Source organism: Octopus sinensis, linkage group LG2 (genome assembly GCF_006345805.1).
Source record: "Octopus sinensis linkage group LG2, ASM634580v1, whole genome shotgun sequence".
NCBI classification, from domain to species: domain Eukaryota; kingdom Metazoa; phylum Mollusca; class Cephalopoda; order Octopoda; family Octopodidae; genus Octopus; species Octopus sinensis.
The window spans coordinates 155,286,735-155,306,734 of NC_042998.1; the positions used below are offsets into that span (position 1 = coordinate 155,286,735).

The 20,000-nt window shown below is 38.7% G+C and overlaps 1 protein-coding gene across 1 annotated transcript in view; it reads right to left on the minus strand.

Moving 5' to 3' along the window:
* The window catches only part of LOC115226447, a 577,012-nt gene that overhangs the window by 387,376 nt on the left and 169,636 nt on the right, over positions 1-20,000 (minus strand). The window contains exon 8 of the mRNA XM_036500752.1: positions 8,790-8,855. Within this exon, the coding sequence (XP_036356645.1) occupies positions 8,790-8,855 (66 nt within the window). The remainder of the gene's footprint in view (positions 1-8,789; positions 8,856-20,000) is intronic.

Sequence of the window (20,000 nt, forward strand, 5' to 3'; positions counted from 1 at the left end):
GCATAAAGAGCAAAACAAATTTACATCAATAATGGAAACCAAGAGTGGATATCTTCACTTAGTTGGGTTGTGTTGTCTACACACACGACAGAAATATTGGGTACAAATACCACTAATGTTGTTTTGATATTCAATATTCAAATAATATTGTTGGGGGTGTGCAAATTATACCAAACTATCAAGGGGCCTCAATTTAAGTACTTGAGTCAACTGAATCTTACATACACACACACACACACATATAGCAAATCCAAAATAGAAAAACAAACACAAAAAACAACACAAGGACGTGGTAGATGTACAGTATTAGCAGATGCTCAGGGAAGGAAAGATGGTTTCACATTTTGAGCAAACACTCTTCTTCAGAAACAGAGGAAAGTTCAATAGAAAGGAAGATGGAGGAAGAAAATCGCCAACAATTCACATTTTAAAATGACTGGAAGGGAATGGGTGAAGAAAAGGTTCTTTCTAACACAGGTGAATGTAAGAGGAGGTATATGTGTGTGTATGTGCGTGCGCGCAAGTCTGTGTGCGTGTGGTTTTGGCTGTTTGTATGTGTATGTGTGAGTGAATTTTGTGTTGCTTAATGTTGTAGGAAGAATTCAGTAGCATGGCAGCAGGAGTGGCAGTCTTTTGTGTAGTTGTGTGTTTCTTCACATGTGTGTAGAGGAATGGTCAGTAGAAAGGTATTTGACTGGCAGTTTGAAATATGCATGTCGTATGTACATGTGTGCATGTGTATAAGTGTGTGCACGTGTGTGAGTGTATGTGCATGCGTACATGTGTGTATATGTGTGCATGTGTATGTGGAGGTATATGTGCTCTGATGTGTGTGTGCGTGGGGTTGTGTTATGTGGAAATATATGTGTGTTCCTGTGTGAGTGTGCATGTGCATGTATGCGCATACATAAGTACGTATATATATATATATATATATAGATATATATGTATATATGCATACATGTGTATATATACATATATTTAAATATATACATACATATGTGTGTGTGTATTGCCGAGAGAGGCTCCCTTTCTTTCCTGATGAGAAGATTGCATCATACATCCTTTATTCCTTTGGAATGAAACCATGTGGTCTTCGAAACATATGTCGAGAGTAAAGGAATTTTGTTAACATCTTCGTTCGACTCCATTCTTTCATTTATTCATATATATATATATATATATATATATATATATATGTAGGTCCCGGGTTGATTCGGGGTTAACCACAGTCAATAAGGTACTCAATACATAGCAGAGTAAAATTAATTTATTATATAGAAGGAGCTTCTACAGGACTAGAACTGTTTCATTCAAGAGAAATCTTCAGGAATATATATATATATATATATATATATATATACATATATATATATATACATAGGCGCAGGAGTGGCTGTGTGGTAAGTAGCTTGCTAACCAACCACATGGTTCTGGGTTCAGTCCCACTGCGTGGTATCTTGGGCAAGTGTCTTCTGCTATAGCCCCGGGCCGACCAATGCCTTGTGAGTGGATTTGGTAGACGGAAACTGAAAGAAGCCTGTCATATATATGTATATATATATATATATATGTGTGTGTATGTGTTTGTGTGTCTGTGTTTATCCCCCTAGCATTGCTTAACAACCGACGCTGGTGTGTTTACGTCCCCGTCACTTAGCAGTTTGGCAAAAGAGACCAATAGAATAAGTACTGGGCTTACAAAGAATAAGTCCCGGGGTCGAGTTGTTCGACTAAAGGCGGTGCTCCAGCATGGCCGCAGTCAAATGACTGAAACAAGTAAAAGAATAAAAGAACAGAAAAAGAAAGAACATACATATATACATGTGTGTGTGTGTATATATATATATATATAGTGAGAGAGAGAGAGAGAGAGAGAGAGAGAGAGAATGAGAGAGAGAGAACAAGTTTGTGGATGGTGCAAAGTCCCTTCCAGACCTAGAGTTACATAGTGGTGGAATAGTACGGTAGACAAAGCCATTAGAGCAAAGAAACAGGCCTGGAAAGCCTGGAAGGGTGGGGGAAGAATGGAACTGTACCAGGAAGCAAAAAGTGGGGCTGGGCAGCAGGTATACATAGCCAAGTGTGAAGTGGAAATGAAGAAGTCTGCCATTGTCCAGCGATGTGAGGGCCGAAGAACTGGGGTATTTCGGTTTGCAAGACAGTGTATGAGAGAAAATTGTGATGTCACAGGAGAGAAATGTGTCCGCATGGATGATGGTGCACTTACTTTTAATGATTTGGAAAAGAAACAGGCTTGAAGAAGCCATTATCAAAGACGGCTGAATGTGAAAAATGAATGGGAGGAGGAGAGCCTGCCAAAAGTTGACCCAGTAGAGGGACCAGCTATCCGAATAGACAGCTCCCTTGTAGATAAAGCAGTTAAGGGGTATGAAGCCAGGAAAAGCCCCCGGCCCATCAGGAATCACTGCTGAGATGCTTAAAACATCTGGTGGTGTGGGCTATGGCCTTGTCACCTGCATTGTAAACCAGGTAGTTCATGATGGAGTCATACCCAATGACTGGCGTAGCAGCACCATAGTCAACTGCTACAAGGGTAAAGGTGATGCTCTAGATAAAAATAACTACAGGGGTATCAAACTGCTGGATCAGGTGATGAAGGTCATGGAGAAGGTCATAGCCCATCTCATTAGAGAGAGAGTCTGCTTAGATGAGATGTAGTTCAGTTTTGTGCCAGATAGAAACACCACTGATGCCATATTCCTAGTTTGACAACTGCAGGAGAAATACCTAGCTAAAGATAAACCCCTATACTTAGCTTTTGTGGACTTGGAGAAAGCTTTTGACAGGGTCTCCCCATCCCTTATCTGGTGGGCAATGCAGAAACTGGAGACTGACGAATGGTTAATAAGGGTAGTACAGAGAGGCCGTTAGTAAGGTTATGATTGGCAATGAGTACAGTGAAGGATTCCGGGTAGAAGTAGGGGTCCACCAAGGTTCAACCCTCAGTACCCTTTTATTATTCAAAGTCCTTCAGGCAATAACAGAGGAATTCAAGAAGGGTTGCCCCTGGGAGCTCCTCTATGCTGATGACCTGGCCCTCGTAGCAGAATCTCTACCGAAACTAGAAAAGAAATTTTGGCGGTGGAAGCTAGGTTTAGATTCAAAAGGCCTCAGAGTCAATGCAGCAAAAACCAAATTTCTAGTAAGTAGGAATGCAAGCTCATTACACACACCATCAGGTAGGTGGCCCTGCTCGATCTGTAGAAAAGGTGTAGGTAGAAACTCCAAAAGATGTACCCAGTGTAAGCTATGGACACATAAGAGGTGCAGCAATATCAAAGGAAAATTAACTGAGAAGATAGCTTTCGTGTGCGGCAGATGCACAGGGGCAATAGACACCACAGATGCTCAGAAAACAAATTCGATCACACTCCAGGGGAAGAAACTAGAAGTAGTTGATAGCTTCCGCTATCTAGGTGACCAAGTTAGTAGTGGGGGTGGATGCTCAGAGAGTGTAACCACCAAAATAAGAATAGCCTGGGCAAAGTTTAGAAAACTTCTCCTACTGGCGACAAAAGGTCTCTCACTCAGAGTGCCATGCTTTATGGCAGTGAAGCATGGGCCATGACTGCGGAGGACATGTGTAGGCTCAAAAGAAATGAAGCTAGCATGATCCGCTAGATGTGTAATGTCAGTGTGTACACACGACAAACCATGAGTGCTTTGAGAGAAATGTTGGATGTAAGAAGCATCGGATGTGGCGTGCAGGAGAGATGTTTGCATTGGTATGGTCATGTACTATGGATGGATGAGGAGAGAAGTTTGAAGAAGTGCCACTCCCAAACAGTTGAAGGAATCTGGGGTAGAGGTAGACCCAGGAAGACATAGGATGAGGTGGTCAAGCATGACCTTCAAACGTTGTGCCTCACAGAAGCAATGACGAAAGACTGAGACCTCTGGAGATATACCGTGACTGTGAAGACCTGACAATTGAAGTGATTTCATGGCTCGCAGAATGGCTTGCTGTGCTTAATTTGGATCGTTGGGCAACCTGCTGTGCTTGAGGAGACCTAGTGTGTCAAGTACATCAACATCAAAATAAAAATCAAATGGAAATTGTAGTTGTGATACCCGTACCGGTGGCAAATAAAAAGCACCCACTACACTCATGGAGTGGTTGGCATTAGGAAGAGCATCCAGCTGTAGAAACACTGCCAGATCAGACTGGAGCCTGGTGCAGCCTCCTGGCTTCGCATCCAATGCTAGCATGGAAAGCAAAAGTTAAACGATAATGATGATATATATATATATATATATATATATATATATAGATATAGATATATGTATATATACATACTCTTTTACTCCTTTTTTTATTTCTTTCAACCATTTGACTGTAGCTATGCTGGAGCAGGCCATTAATCAAAGAAATCAACCCCAGAATTTATTCATTGTAAGCCTAGTACTTATTCTATCAGTCTCCTTTGCCAAACCGCTAAGTTACAGGGACGTAAGCACGCCAGCATCAGTTGTCAAGTGATGGTGGGTGGGCAAACACAGACACACAAACACACATATATATATGACAGGCTTCTTTCAGTTTCCATCTACCAAATCCATCCTCAAGGCTTTGGTCAGCCCAAAGCTATAGTAGAAGACACTTGCTCAAAGTGTCATGCAGTGGACCTGAACCCAGAACCATGAGGTTGTTAAGTAAGCTACTTACTACATAGCCACTCCTTCACCTCATTGCCACTCCATACATGTGCGTATGTGTGTGTGTCTGTGTGCATATATATATATATATATATATATATATACACACACACATACATACATAGTTTATAAAGGAGAAAGATATTCTCCCTCTAGAATATACTTCATAGTGCTCAAGAGATCCATTTAAACTTGAAGTGGAGGAGTAAATGTAAGGATAAGCAAGTTAGGCAAGTCAATATACAAATAATATTAAATACATTTAATACAAAAAATGTACATATCTTTATATATAAAAAAGGTATGACTTACACAGAATAGAAATGATATCAGGAAGGAAAGGGACTGAATAAGAGTTTTATGAGTTCAACAGCTGTTTCTGGGGGGCTTGGTGGTTCAAAATAATGATTGCAAATTGATTCCATCATCGGCTAATACCAGCCTCCACTTTCATGGAAGAATTTTACATTTGAGGTGTTCAAAAAGTAGGAAGGGGTGGTGTGTGCAAGTTTATATATGTGAGTGTGTGTATGTGCTTATATGCTTGTGCATTTATGTCCATATTTATGTGGGTGTATGTGTGCATGAGTGTACACGCACACACCCACACACATGAATGAATGTGTGTGCACACATGCACATTTGTACACTCATATACATATATGCCCACATGTATGTGTGCATGTACATGTATGCACATGCATACACATATTTGTTCATATATGTGTAATGTGTGCGCATGAGCATGCACACCAATGCATCCTTGCATAAATAGACATACATGCACAAGCATAGAAGCACATACACACTCACATACATGTATATACTTGCGCTCACTTTCTCTTCTTACTTCCCCTCCAACCATGCGACCAATTTCCTGTCCATCAAGTGGTTGATTTCATGTTCACTGTGTGGTATTTTCCAAGTAACTGTTGACACTGATATACCAAAATCAAACCACCACACTGCTTGAACTTTCTTGACCAATCGCAGCCCACCTTATGGTAATAGCATTCAACTTCCTTTAACTTTTCTCATTCACATTCTCAATAGCTGAAGATTAGCAACATGCTTGAAACTTGGAGTACCAACAAATTGGAATCAAACTGTTTTGATCCATACATATAAGTCACAATAAGTGCGTTGAGTGCCCTACTTTCTTATTCCACTCACTTGTATACATATATACATATAAAAAGCACCTTTCGAGTGTTGAGCCTCACAGAGGCAATGTCATATGACTGAGACCTTCAGCAATATGCCACGCTTGAGTAGAAGACCCTTGAAGCCAAGTGTAACCATAGTTGTGGCAGATACTAGTATCACACAACTGGCATGTAAAAGCACCTAGTACACTGTTGGAGTGGTTGGAATTATGAAGGGTATCCAATCGTGGAAACCATGCCAAATCAGACTGGAGTCTGGTGCAGCCTCCCAGCTTACCAGCTCTGGTCAAACCAGGTATGAAAGCTGAAAGTTTTGAAGCAGTTTTTGTAATTATCATTTTCCTCTTTGATTTTCAAAGAAATATTCTCACCAGCAAGGTAACTATCTTTATAATGATACACACTTTTTCTTGCCTGTCATGTTTAAAGGGCATGTTCTACCAGTATTCCTTGTGTTGATATTTGTGTAAGTATTCAATAGCAGGGAGAGGTTCTCTATATTTATCCCAGAGTAGTCATTCTTTTCAGATCGTGCTGTATATTGTGTTAGCAACAGTGTTATGTTGCATTGGGAAGAAGGAGTTTATTCATTAATAACATCTGTCTGTGAACATAGTGGAACAATATCATGATGTCTATTTCAATCATGCTTTCAGTATTTTAATGATTTAATGTTGATACCCTTATTTATGTATCTTGTTATTATTTAGGCTTGTCAGAGATGGTATACAGAAGGATGTCCAGCTACTCTTTGGCAGAGTTGAGACATACTCTAGTACATTTTATGTTTTGAGGAGCTGAAACCCATTGAAACCCAGGCTGTAACAGAAAGCAGACTTTTGCAATAGTACTCAGTTTCAGAATTTGTATAGTTTACAGTGCCAAAGTTTGGTACCAGCCCTTCCAAATTCCCAGTGTACATTACTCTCTTCACCATAATAGAGAATATAACATCAGAACTTTCAACTTTTAATAGCTCATCTGCAGCATGGAATTTTTTTGTGTAGGCCCTTTAGATTCTAGGTATTGTCTGGTAGTTATGCTGAAGCACCACTTCAAACACTTTTTGTTTGTTATATTCAACAGAGTACTTAAGAATGAAACTAAGTTATTCAGTACTTAATTACCATAGGATATTTTGTTCAGTGACTTCTCTTATCATTACATTTGGATGTCCATTGAGATCTGATGACAATGTGTGCTGCTCATAATAAATGTATAATAATTGATCCATAGTAGCATTAGCCATGAGCCCAAGGTGTTAAAAAGACTTGGACATATAGTGCAATTAAGCACTCACTAGAAAAGGTCATTTGGGGCTATTGAGTAGGAGGACAAAAGTTTAGGTCTTCAAGTCTCCTTGTCTTACTCTACAGTTAAAAGACCTGATCACTCTTCAGAACCCATAGGGGTCACCTGAACTCATTTGGTATTAGGTTGCTTTACAGGATTATGGATTTTGTATCTCCCTGACTTGCTCTACAAATAAAAGACCTGGTCACTGTTTGGGACCCATAGGAGTCATCTGAGCTCATTTGGTATTAGGTTGCTTCACAGGATTAAGGGTTTCATTGGTTGGGTCTTGTATCCAACCAATGGCTATACTCAGAAACTGGGATGCATCCTGTTACTTGTATATGGGAACATCAGCTCACACTGTTTGATCATGTTACTCTATTTTCCAAGTTAGATTCTGCATACTGTATTCTATTCTCAGAGGGGGTTTGACTGGGGTGACAGCTCATATTGGTTGATCACATGTTACATGGTCACAATGGATGAGAAAGTATCTTGTGGAGACTGACTGGGACACTGCTCAGGGGGTTGCCTGGGATGACCTAAGCAAATACTGGTGAATGATGGATACATTTCTCACCTGATAATATGTAACAGAATTGTAAAAACAAAAAGGAAGGATGGTACATAGTTAAAAATATAATATTTAATAGATAAGTTAGTGTTAATATATTCAATGTGCTGAGCATGAAAAGTCTAATTAGAATTACTTATCTGGTGAAAAAAAGACATAGTTCAATGACTTGTATTATTTTGATCACAGTGATATGTGTAAGAATCAACTGTAGATATGTTTCAGTCTTAATGAATGTTTTCAGTGAAGAAACTTTAAACAGATATAACATATTGCACATGTGAAAAAAGTTTATTTTTAAAGAGACTAGGTTGGAGTTTATAATTTACTGAGGATGTCTAACAGAACCAAAACACATTTGAAATTGACTCCTGTAGTTTTCGAATAATTAATATATGTCATTGAACTTTATTTTTTTATTTCACCATATAAGTATTTGTAAATAGATTTTTTATGCTGACTACAGTATATATGCTAACACTAATTCACCTATTGTTTTCATGCAGATTGTGGCTGAGTAATTAACATCAGCCATTGATTTTTTAATATGCTAATATTTCATGCTACTCATGTACAGTATTAAGTAGTTTTTCATATTTCACAGACACACACACACATATATATAATCAGCTTTTACATGATACAGAGAGTAAAATGTGTACTTATAATATAAATGACTCATTAATAATGTAGTTAATCACTATGTTTCAACAAAATGTGCAGGAAAATAACAAGTCAAAATGCAGGCAGAACAGTGATAGTGATCAGTAATTTAGTGTGACAATATACATAACACTTCTTTGCATGGGTGAAGATGTGTCTACAAATATCTCAAATGTGACATTTGTATGCAAACACACACACACACACACACACACACACACACACAATCACACACACACACAATATGCTTTAAAATTAAGTTGCTATTTAAAGACATGAAGAAATCTTTTGCACAAGCTTGAAAATCTCTGATGTGATTTCACAATCAGGACATTACAATATGCCATGCTACAATAACATATGCTCAAAATTGCATACTTTAATTCATGTGCAAGTTATTTCTTACTTACATCTTTTTTCCTTAAGACCTTGAGACATAAAGTGCTGTTTGTTTCATTAGATGTCAAACAAGGTGGCTATAAAGTAAATAAAAAGTTGAGCAGATTCAAAAAGCAATTATTTTCAAAATATTATTTCTTTTAACCTATTGTTTGAAAACACGGTAAACTTGATAGTTTAATTATTAGTATTTAAAATAGAGAGGATATGACAATGTGCAATCTTGTTTTTAGTAAGATTGGAAGAATATTTAAAAGAATGATATAATCAAATAACAACTCTTGTAAATTTATTGAACATACATTAATGCCATACTTCCATTTTCATATGCAACAGCAAACTAAAGCAGTTATAAAATGGTTGATAATAACAAAAATGTATTCCTATATGAGATTTAAAAGTAAAGTGTTTTTTTCTTTAATTTCTTTATTGAAACCCAGTGCAAGCTTTGGACACATAAAAGATGTAGCGGTATCACAGGAAGGTTAACAGAGAAAATAGTCTTTGTGTGTGGAAAATGTGTGGGTACAATAAGCACTAAAAATGCAAAGACTCCCTCAAATGCTCAAGGAGATCATTAGAAATAGTAGATAGCTTCTGTTACCAAGGTGACCAAGTTAGCAGTGGAGGAGGAAGTTCTTTCAGTGTAGTTGCTAGAATAAGAATAGGCTGGGAAAAGTTCAGAGAACTTCAACCTTTGTTGATCACTAAGAGCCTCTCCCTCAGAATGTAAGGTAGACTGTATGATACCTGTGTACATACAACTAAGCTACATGACAATGAAACATGGCTATTGACTACAGAGGACTTGCAAAGGATTGAAAGAAATGAAGCTAGCATGTTCCGCTGCATGGTTAATGTCAGTGTGCCAACACAACAGAGTGTAAATGTTCTAAGAGAAAAACTGGGTATAAGAGGCATCAGTTGTTGTGTGCAAGAAAGAAGACTGTGCTGGTTTGATCATATGATGAGGACCACTGCATAAAGAAGTTCTGAGCTATAATTGAGGAGGAAACCTGTGGAAGGGGTAGACCCAGGAAGATGTGGGACGAAGTGGTAAGAAAGGATCTTTAGATGCTGGGCATCACTAAGAAAATAACAAGGGACTGGGAGTTGTACTTGAGAAGACACAACAAGCTAAGTAAAATCAGTCATTCATACATATATACTTGTCCTTTACAGGTGCCGGTACCACATAAAAAACACTTGTGCCAGTACTACATAAATGCATCCATGCTGGTGGCAGGTAAAAAGGCACCCAGCACACTCTGTAAAGAGGTTGGCATTAGGAAGGACATCCAGCCATAGAAACCATGCCACAATAAACAATTGGAGTCTGGACCGTTCCCCAGCTGGCCAGTTCCTGCCAATCATCTAAATAATAGATATCTGGAAAACGAACATGGACCCCAATGGAGTAACAAAGACATATACTGAATTGACGAGCAACTCATTCAAGGAAAGATACATACAGTATCTAACGTCATTCAGAGACAAAAAAATAAAAAAAAACATGCAACTTCCCTATCTGATATGATATGGATAATGAAAGCAGGAGAAGTAAGCAATCCCCAGATAACATGGAGCATTATTGCTAAAGCCAGAAAATACAGTGTGTAGGGTACCAAATGTGAGCTTTGCATTACTGAAAAGCTAAACATCATCCAATCAGTAGATAACATCTTAAACATTAGGGATTAAACTTTCTCACCCTACATGCATAAGCAATATTTTATAATTTTGAAGAGGAACCACCACCCACTACTGATCCTACCAGGATAGGCTTTTTACTCTGAATATGAACATTAAATATATACATCATATGAACTCCATACATAGAAGACACATGCCCTCATGATGAACTCCCTCAATTCACATATATACAAGTATTATACATACCTGGGAAATCACATAATATAAACAAACATACCATTCAGCATAATTCTTCCCAAAAGTTAAACCTAAGTGAAATAATCATCCAAAAGTTGTTATCCAAGGGCCATACCCTTGATTTCTGGTTTTTGTTAAGCAAAAATTCTCACTTTATCATGAATTCGCATATTTTTTCAGGTTTTAATCCAAAATGGAAACAAGCACTAATTTCTCCATGTGATTGGCTTGAAAATGTGTTAAGGTATTTTCTTAACATGAAACCAAATAGTAGCCTCAATACACAAAGTATGTATATATATATGTGTGTGTGTGTTTATATACACACAAACACATACATATATATATATATATATATATATATCTACACACACACAGACATGCAGGAAGTAAATAGACACCTTTAATTTTCAAATTTTCAAAATCTTTTATCTAATATGCAAAACGAGCAACTGAAATGTAATCGATAGGTAGGACTACACACTTTAGTATTTAGTCGACATTCCATTTGCAGTTTTTAATTTAGAAACTCTTATTGGCATTGAACTGATGAGCTTTGTGATTGTCTCTTGTGGAATTTCTGCCCACTTTTCATGCAACAATCAAAACAATTCATCTTTAGATTTAGGTTTTTGTTGAGTTTTTCTTATAGTTCTATCTAGTATACTCCAAAGATTTTCAATAGGTTTCATGTCAGGAGACTGGCCCAGCCAAGGAAGCTTTTTGATCCCATTTTCAGTCAGCCATTGTTGATTCCTTTTTGCTGTGTGGCATGGAACCCCATCTTCCATTAATAAAAACTCATTTTTCGTTATGTTATCATGTGATAAGAAGTAGCCCTTGCTTAAGTATTTCGATGTATTTTTCAGTTTATGGTTCCAACACATTCGATCAGCTCAGAACGACCATTGCTGCTGAAAACTTCCCATACCATTACAGAGATACTGCCATGTTTCACAGTTGGTTGGTGTCATTTCAAATCAAATTCTTGATTGGGAAGCCAAACACTTCCACTGTCTGAAAATAATGCAAATCTGGATTCATCTGAGAAAATCACTCTATCCCAAAATGAACAGGATTTTTCTGAGATCTCCTTAGCCCATTTCTTTCTTTTCATGATATTACTTGGCTGAAGGAGAGGTTTTCTTCTGGTTGCTCGTCCATAATACCCAAGCTTATGCAAATATGTAACATATGTTCTTGGACCAACTTCTAGCTGTTTTGCAATGTCAGAAGCCTTTGAATGAGGTTCGTTTTCCACAATTCTCCTCAAACAATGAAGCTTCCTTTCCAAGGGCTCAGGTCGGCTGGGACTAGAATCTGTTGATTCTTTTCCTTGGCTTTTGAGTTGCACTATAATTCTATTAACAGTAGCAAGAGGAATTTGAAAATTTTTGGCAATTTTTTGCAGGCTAAGACCAGCTTCAGATTGCCCAACAATATGACCGCTTTGAAAATCTGAGAGTTCTGCTGAATTTTTTGTGCATGCCATGGTTACTCTTTGCAATTGTTTAATATAATGGCATCTAGAATGAAAAAAATAATTACATTGTAAATTCTACACTGCTGAAAACATATATCAAGACACTTATCAGAAATTTTGAAAATTAAAGGTGTCTATTTACTTCCTGCTTGTCTGTGTGTGTGTGTGTGTGTGTGTGTGTATATATATATATATATATATATATACATATATAGTGTTACATAATGTGGAGGACAACTGGAGGTTCCTACAGGACAACCTGTTGAGGGCTAATGACTAGATCTGTGGCTGGTGCAAAGTCCCCTCTCGATCTAAGGTGACATGGTGGTGGAACAATGTAGTTGACTGGGCCATTAGAGAAAAGAAAGAGACATGGAAGTGTGGTGGTAGGAGGGAACTGTATCAGATAGCCAGAAGGGAAGCTAGGAGACAAGTTTACTTAGCCAGAGGGGAATAGAAAAGAAGAGATTTGTCTATGTTCCGTGCCATGACGACCAGAGACTTGAATTGTTTTGAATAGCAAGACAGTGTGTGAGAGAAGATCGCGATGGCATAGGAAAGAAACGTATCTGCATGGAAGATGGCTCACTTGCATTCAATGATGCTGCAAAGAAAGAGAATTGGAGATGCCACTATGGAAAGTTGCTAAATAAAGAGGATGAATGGGAGAAAGACAGTCTGCCAAATTTTGACCCAACAGAGAGACCAGCTATCCAAATTGACAGCACCTTGGTAGATAAAGCAATTAAGGATATGAAGACAGGGAAAGTACCTGGCCCATCAGGAAGCATCGCTGAAATGTTTAAAATATCTGGCAGTGAAGGCTATAGTCTAGTCATTCCTGTACCCAGGTGATATACAAAGGAGTCATACCAAATGACTGGTGTAGCAGCATCAACTGCTACACAGATGTTAGAAATAATTACAAAGGTATCAAATTGTTGGATCAGGTGATGAAAGCTATGGAGAGGGTCATAGCCCAACTAATTAGGGAGAGAGTTAGCTTAGATGAGATGCAGTTTGGGTCTATGTCTGGGAGAAGCACCATTGATGCTATATTTCTGGTAAGACAGCAGCAGGAGAAATACCTAGCCAAAGATAAACCTCTGTACTTGGCTGGTGGTCAATGCAGAAACTATGGATAGATGAGTAGTTGGTGAGAGTTATATACAGGGATGTTATCAGTAAGGTGAGGTTTGGCAATAAGTATAGTGAAGAATTAAGGGTACAAGTAGAGGTTCACCAAGGACCAGTCCTCAGCCCCCTCTTGTTCATCATAGTCCTCCAGGCAATAACAGAGGAATTCAAGACAAGATACCCCTGGGAGCTCCTCAATGATGATGACCTTGCACTAATAGCTGAGTCAATATCAGAACTAGAGAAGAACAGCCATGCTATATGGCAGTGAAACATGGGCTGTAACTGCTGAGGTCATGCATAAGCTTGAAAGAAATGAAGCTAGTATGCTCTGCAGGATGTATAATGTCAGTGTGCATGACAGAGTGTAAGCATCCTGAGAGTTGGATGAAGTATCAGATGTGGTGTGCAAGAGAGATGACTGTGCTGATATGGTCATGTGATGTGAATAGATGAGGGCACCTGTGTGGCGGTGAAGCACGATCTTTGAATGATGGGCTTTACATAGGCAATAACAAGTGACCTTTGGAGATATGTTGTGCTTGAAAAGACCCATCAAGCCAGGTGAAATCGTAGTTGTGGCCAATGCTAATGTTGAATAACTAGCCCATTGAAAGCACCTTTCAATCATTGGGCAATATGCCATGCTTGTGAAGATCTGTCGAATGGAGTGAAATCATAGTTATGGTTGATACCAGTACCATCTGACTGGCACCTGTGCCAGTGGAACATAAAAAGCACCATTCAAGCATTGAGCCTCATGGAGGCAGTGACAGATTACCAAAACCTTTGGTGATACACTATGCTTGTGTAGACCTGTCAAGCCAAATGAGACCAAAGTTGTGGCTGATGCCAGTGTCAGGTTATTGCCACCCATACTGGTAACACATGAAAAGCACCCACTACACTCTTGGAGTGGTTGGCATTAGTAAGGGCATCCAGCCATAGAAACTTTGCCAAATCAGATCAGAACCTGGTGCAGACACTAGTTTACCAGTTTTCAGTTAAACTATCTAACCTATACCAGCATGGAAAGCAGACATAATGATGATGATGATGATGATACATGTGCATACATACCATACATATGATTATATACATACATATACATAAATGCACACACACATATATGTACATAAATACCATACATATCTATATACATATATATATATATATATACATACATATATATGCATACATACATATATATCTTGCATGCATTAATTTGAACTCTTACTGTTTCTTTCCCAGTAATCTGACGTCTGACTGTTCAAAGATGGCTTCAAAACTAATTAGAAGTGATATCTCTTAAAAATGGACAAAATTTGGTATTGTAGTGTTATCAAGTACCTGCAGAAAAAAGGTTTATCCCCCAAAGACATTCAAACTAACATGGTTGCTACATTAGGGAATGATGTGTCAGCTTTATCAACAGTGCAAAAGTGGGCAGCTGAATTTAGGAGGAGAATGGAGAGTCTTGATGACTTATGGTCTGATTGTCCTGCAACTGCCACCAATGAGGAAAACATTGATTGTGTTTACCATGTGATGGATGACAGGTGGTTGATAGTAAATGAAATAGCCAATGCTATTAACATATACTTATGAAAGAGTTAAGAATATTCTGTATAGTGTGCACATATGACAGAGTTTAAGTGTCTTAAGAGAAAAATTGGGTATAAGTGGCTTCAGATGTAGTGTGCAAGAGTGAAGATTGCACTGGTATGGGCATCTGATGCGTATGGACGAGGACAGCTGCATAAAGTGCCGATTTCTGTGGAGGGAAACTGTGGAAGAAGTAGGAAGATGTGGGATGAGGTGGTGAAATATGACCTTCAGATGTTGAGTCTTATGGAGGTGATGACAAGAGACCGATACTTTTGGTGATCTTCTGTGTTTGAGAAAACATGTCAAGCTAAGTGAAGCTGTAGTCATGGCTAGTGTGGGTGATACATAAAAGTCCCCTGGTACACTCTGTGGAGTGGCCGAGGTTAGGAAGGGCATCCAGCTGTAGAAACCATGCTAAAACAAACTGCAACCTGACGCAGCTCTGGCATACCAGTTCCAATGAAACTGTCTAATCTGTGGTAGCATGAAAAACAGACACTAAATGATGATGATAATGATGATTATGAATGAACTTCACATAATGAAGTTTCTGCTCAGTGTGTGCCACATCTTCTGACATCTGATCAAACATGTACTAAGCTGATCACATCATGAGAAAATCTGACACTGTTTCAGGCAGTTCCTTGAATGTTTCCAAAACCAAGATGAGTATTGGATTCATCACTTTAAGTCAGAGACACAAAAACAATCCATACAGTGGAAGCACACTCTTACCAGCTCTAATGAAAGCCAAAGATGTTTCATCTGTAGAGAAGGCAATGGCCTCAATTTTTTGAGATGCAAAAGGCACTGTTTACTGACTATCAATAGAGGATACCACACCAACTTGCTGCAGCAGTTATGAAAGGGTATCAAGACCAAATACTCAGAAAAACTTATGAAAGGGGTCTTGTTTCATGAGAACAATGCTTCAGCAAGTGCATTTGGTTTCAGTGGACTTTGAACTGGTTGATCTCACTTCCTATTTTCCTGATTTGATTCATCTGACTACCATCTGTTCTCCAACATGGGAAAAAACTTTGCTGGGAACAAGTATTACAGTGATGATGATATCATATCTGCTATTGATGGCTTTCTTGACAAACAGAATGAAAGCACTGCAACACCGATGGAAGAAATGTGTGGACTGCAAGGAGAAACTATGTTGAACAATAAACCTCATTTGGTCACATTCCATGATAGTATTTTGATCAGCCTCATCAGTTAAGACCGCTCAATGTGGAAATTTGCTAATGTGTATATATAAAATTGATATAAACAGCAGTTTGCAATGTTTCACCAATCAAACAGTCTTAACTAATGAGGCAACAGAAATTGATGAAATTGGCGTCAGTATTAAGAATTCTTGATTGGCACTTTAAGGATAGTTATGATCCCTGTTAGTATATATGTTTTCATTAATGTCCATTAATTACAGTATTAGAGCAGTTTAGCTCTTATTCCTAGCAATGCAGGTGTTTCCTAACACCCTAGTCACATTCAGTGACAATTATAATTCTTCTTTCTGGTGAAACACTGCTAACTGCTGTTTATATTAATTATATATATACACATTAGCAAATCACTAAATCATCCAATACTTTAGATGACAACAACATAAATACTAATGGAAAAGTAAGTCCAGAAAGAGCGAAGCAATGAAACAGCCTTAACTAATGAGGCTACGGAAATTGCTGAAACTGACATCAGTATTCAAAATTTTCAATTGCCACTTTTTGGATGATTATGGTCCTTGTTAATGTATATGTTTTCATTTATGTGCATTAGCAACAACATGACACCAGTTTAGCTCTTATTTCTAGCAACATCGTTGTTTTCTAACACCCAAGTCGCATTTTGTGACAATTATAATTCTCCTTTTTGGTGAAACATTGCAAACTGCTGTTTATATTAATTATATATATATATATATAACTGAGAATGTGTATCTGTCAGTCTATATGTGTGCATCACTAAAACTCAAGAACTACTCAACCAATTTCATTCGATTTTACACAATCATTACTTCGGGTCTATGGAGTGTCATGGCCCAAAAAAATTTTCAACTTCTTGCCTATCTTGCCTAATGCAAGCCTTGAGGAATCTCTTAGACCGTTTCGGGATTATGTGTCAAAAGTGAAACAATAACATCTCTGCTGTAATGTGATATAATAGTTTTACCTTTATGTTATTTCACTTTTAATAGTTTCACTATATATATTTTATATATTTATATTTTATATTTTATCTAGTTTCAGCTCACGAGCTGTGGCCATGCTGGGGCACCGCCATTCAGTGTTGCTACATGATTTTACTTCATGAATGCTTTTTAGCAATTGCCATTTGGTGCATGAGAGAGTTCGATGCAGCTGCCCTCATCTGCACCTCCTGCCATGAAGTTGGTTCATCTGGGACACCTGACAGAAAGAGATCCAGTTTTATTTTAAAGACATCTGCATCCACCCCATGCAGGTCTCTCAGGTCCTTTGGGAGGATATTGAAGAGCTGTGGACCTTGGAAGCCCAGGCTATCACAGTATCTTGTCTTACCTCTTGATGGCAAATTTGGAGTCCTTGGCACTATGCAGTGACACCCAGTTCTGGTATTTGTGTAACTTTCGATGCCAAAGTTTGGGACAAGTCCTTTCAGGATCTTCCAGATGTATATTATGGCATATTTTTCTCGCCTACGCTCTAAGGAATAGAGTCTTAATCTCTTGAGTCTTTCCTAATAGCTTATATGCTGCATAGAGGCTATCTTCTTTGTGCAGCTTCGTTGGATTGCCTCAAGTTCTGTGATTAATTTGACACTGGATGGTGACCATAGCTGAGAACAATAGTTAAAGTGGCTTAGGACAAGTGTCCTCCAGAGGACCATCATAGTTTCCTGGTCTCTTGTTCTAAAGGCTCTAAGAATCCATCCGGTCAGCCGCCTACATTTCATTGCCAATTTAGCAACATGCACATGAAAGGTTGCATCATTACCGATGTAAATAGCCAGGTCTCACACTGATTGTGCCTCTGGGATTGCAATCCCTCAAGGTCCAGTGTATTTATTGGGTATTGCATTTAGTTTTGCATGCTGATAGCATAAAGCTTGAAACTTTTCAGCATTGAACTGCACGCTATTCTTTCAGCCCACTTGTATATTTTGTCCAGCTAATATTGCAGGTGCATAGTGTCTTCAGGGTTCTGTATTACCTGTGAAACTTTTGTATCATCTGCATAACTTGTGATCGTGGCTCTCTGCATGGCTGAGGGCATGTCTGAGAGGGCCATTATGAACAGTAGTAGTCCCAAAACAGTGCCCTACGGAACACCGCTCACTATTTGTGTGTTAATGGAGGTGGCCCCATTGGCTACTACCACCTGACTTCTATCCTTCAGAAAGTCATGAAGCCATTCTCCTAATTTTCCAACTATGCCAAGATCATGCAGTTTGTGACATCATTCCATGATCGACTTTATCAAAGGCCTTTGCAAAGTCGAGATATATCACTTTTGAGCAGTTGTTTCTGCACCCAGACATAGTGTTGTAGTAGCTGAGTTAGGCAGCTCCTTCCTGGTCGGAAACCATGTTGGGTGTCAGGCAGCAAGTTATTTTCTTCAAGGAAGGTGATCAGTTTCCTTCTGACTATTCGTTCCATGACCTTGCTGATGTGTGAGGTCAGAGAGATAGGTCTGTAGTTCTTGGCCTCCACTCTGCTACCTCTTTTATGAATAGGGCATATTTTACCTTCCTTCAGTTTTCTTGGAAGTTTGCCAGCTGCAAGGAAGCTTTGAAAGAGGAACTGCAGTGGTCTTGCTAGGACTCTCTTATATACTTTTAGAAGGATTACTGGGAATCCATCGGGGCCAGTAGCTGAGTTTGGGTTCATTTCATCTATAGCCTTTATTACAACGTCTTCCTTTATATTGATGTGGTCAATCATCGTTGCCTCTGATTTTATATCTGCAGTGGTAAAGAAGTCATTTGAATTGCTGACTTGAAAATGCCCTAGGGGTGGAGTGAAAATACTTTTGAATTGCTGATTTAGTATTTCACTTACCCTCATTGGATTTTCTGTGAGTGTACCATCTTTTTCAAGGAGTGGCCCTATCCTATAGTGCACCGTAACTGTTTCTTTGGCACACTTGTAGAAAGCTCTGGGGTTAGATTTTATATTATCCATAGCCCAGGCTTCTTTGTCTGCTCCTTCTTTTTAATGGGAGAGTTGCAGACATTTTTCAATTTCCAACAGTTTATTTTCAGGTACGACTTTTCACTGCTTTCAATTTGTTTGTTTAGGCGATTTGAAACTTTTGTACGCCGTCTCATAAGAATTTTCCTCTTTCTGGGGATTTTGCTCTTGTGTACAGTGGCCTTTCTCTCTGGGACACATTTGTAGCATATGGCTTGCATTACAGACATGAATTGTTGAAGTTTCATGTCGATGTCTGGTGAGGAGAGACATTCAGGCCAGTTTTGTTTGAGGATCTCTTTCTCAATTTGTTTCCAGTTTGCCTTATGGATGTTAAAGCTGGAAAGATTCTGAGAGTTTCTTGTAGACTGCATGTCCATGCTTTCCTTTGGCCCGTACATGGTCAACTCTACCATGTTGTGATCCGAGAGTAGTGTTGGTGTCACTTTCACATTATGTCACTTTCACATCCAGTATGTTACCTGCTCTGGTTGGTTGGAGTATTATTTGCTCCATGTACAGAGTGTTGATGAGGTTCAGGATGGACCTCGCCTGTCCTCGTTCACATCATGTCATTCTTGGGAGAGAAAGGCCCTCGAGCCATCTGACATTGGGCAGATTGATGTTTTCCATAAGAAGCACACTTATGTGTTGTTCTAATGTGACTAGAACTTCTATTTTTGTAAGACAGTCTTCAAACTTGCCTACATGGCTTGGAGCATCTGGAGGGTGATATGTAGCACATATAACTACACCGAGTTGCCTTATATGTACAATTAGTGTGTCCCACACCGAACTTGAGTATGACAAAAGGACCTGGGGTGTGAGGTCCTCGCGGATGTACATAGCAACTCCAGCATGACTCCTTTCTTTTCTGTCGATCCTTAATACAACATACTGTGGTATGTGTATTTCCGCATCTGC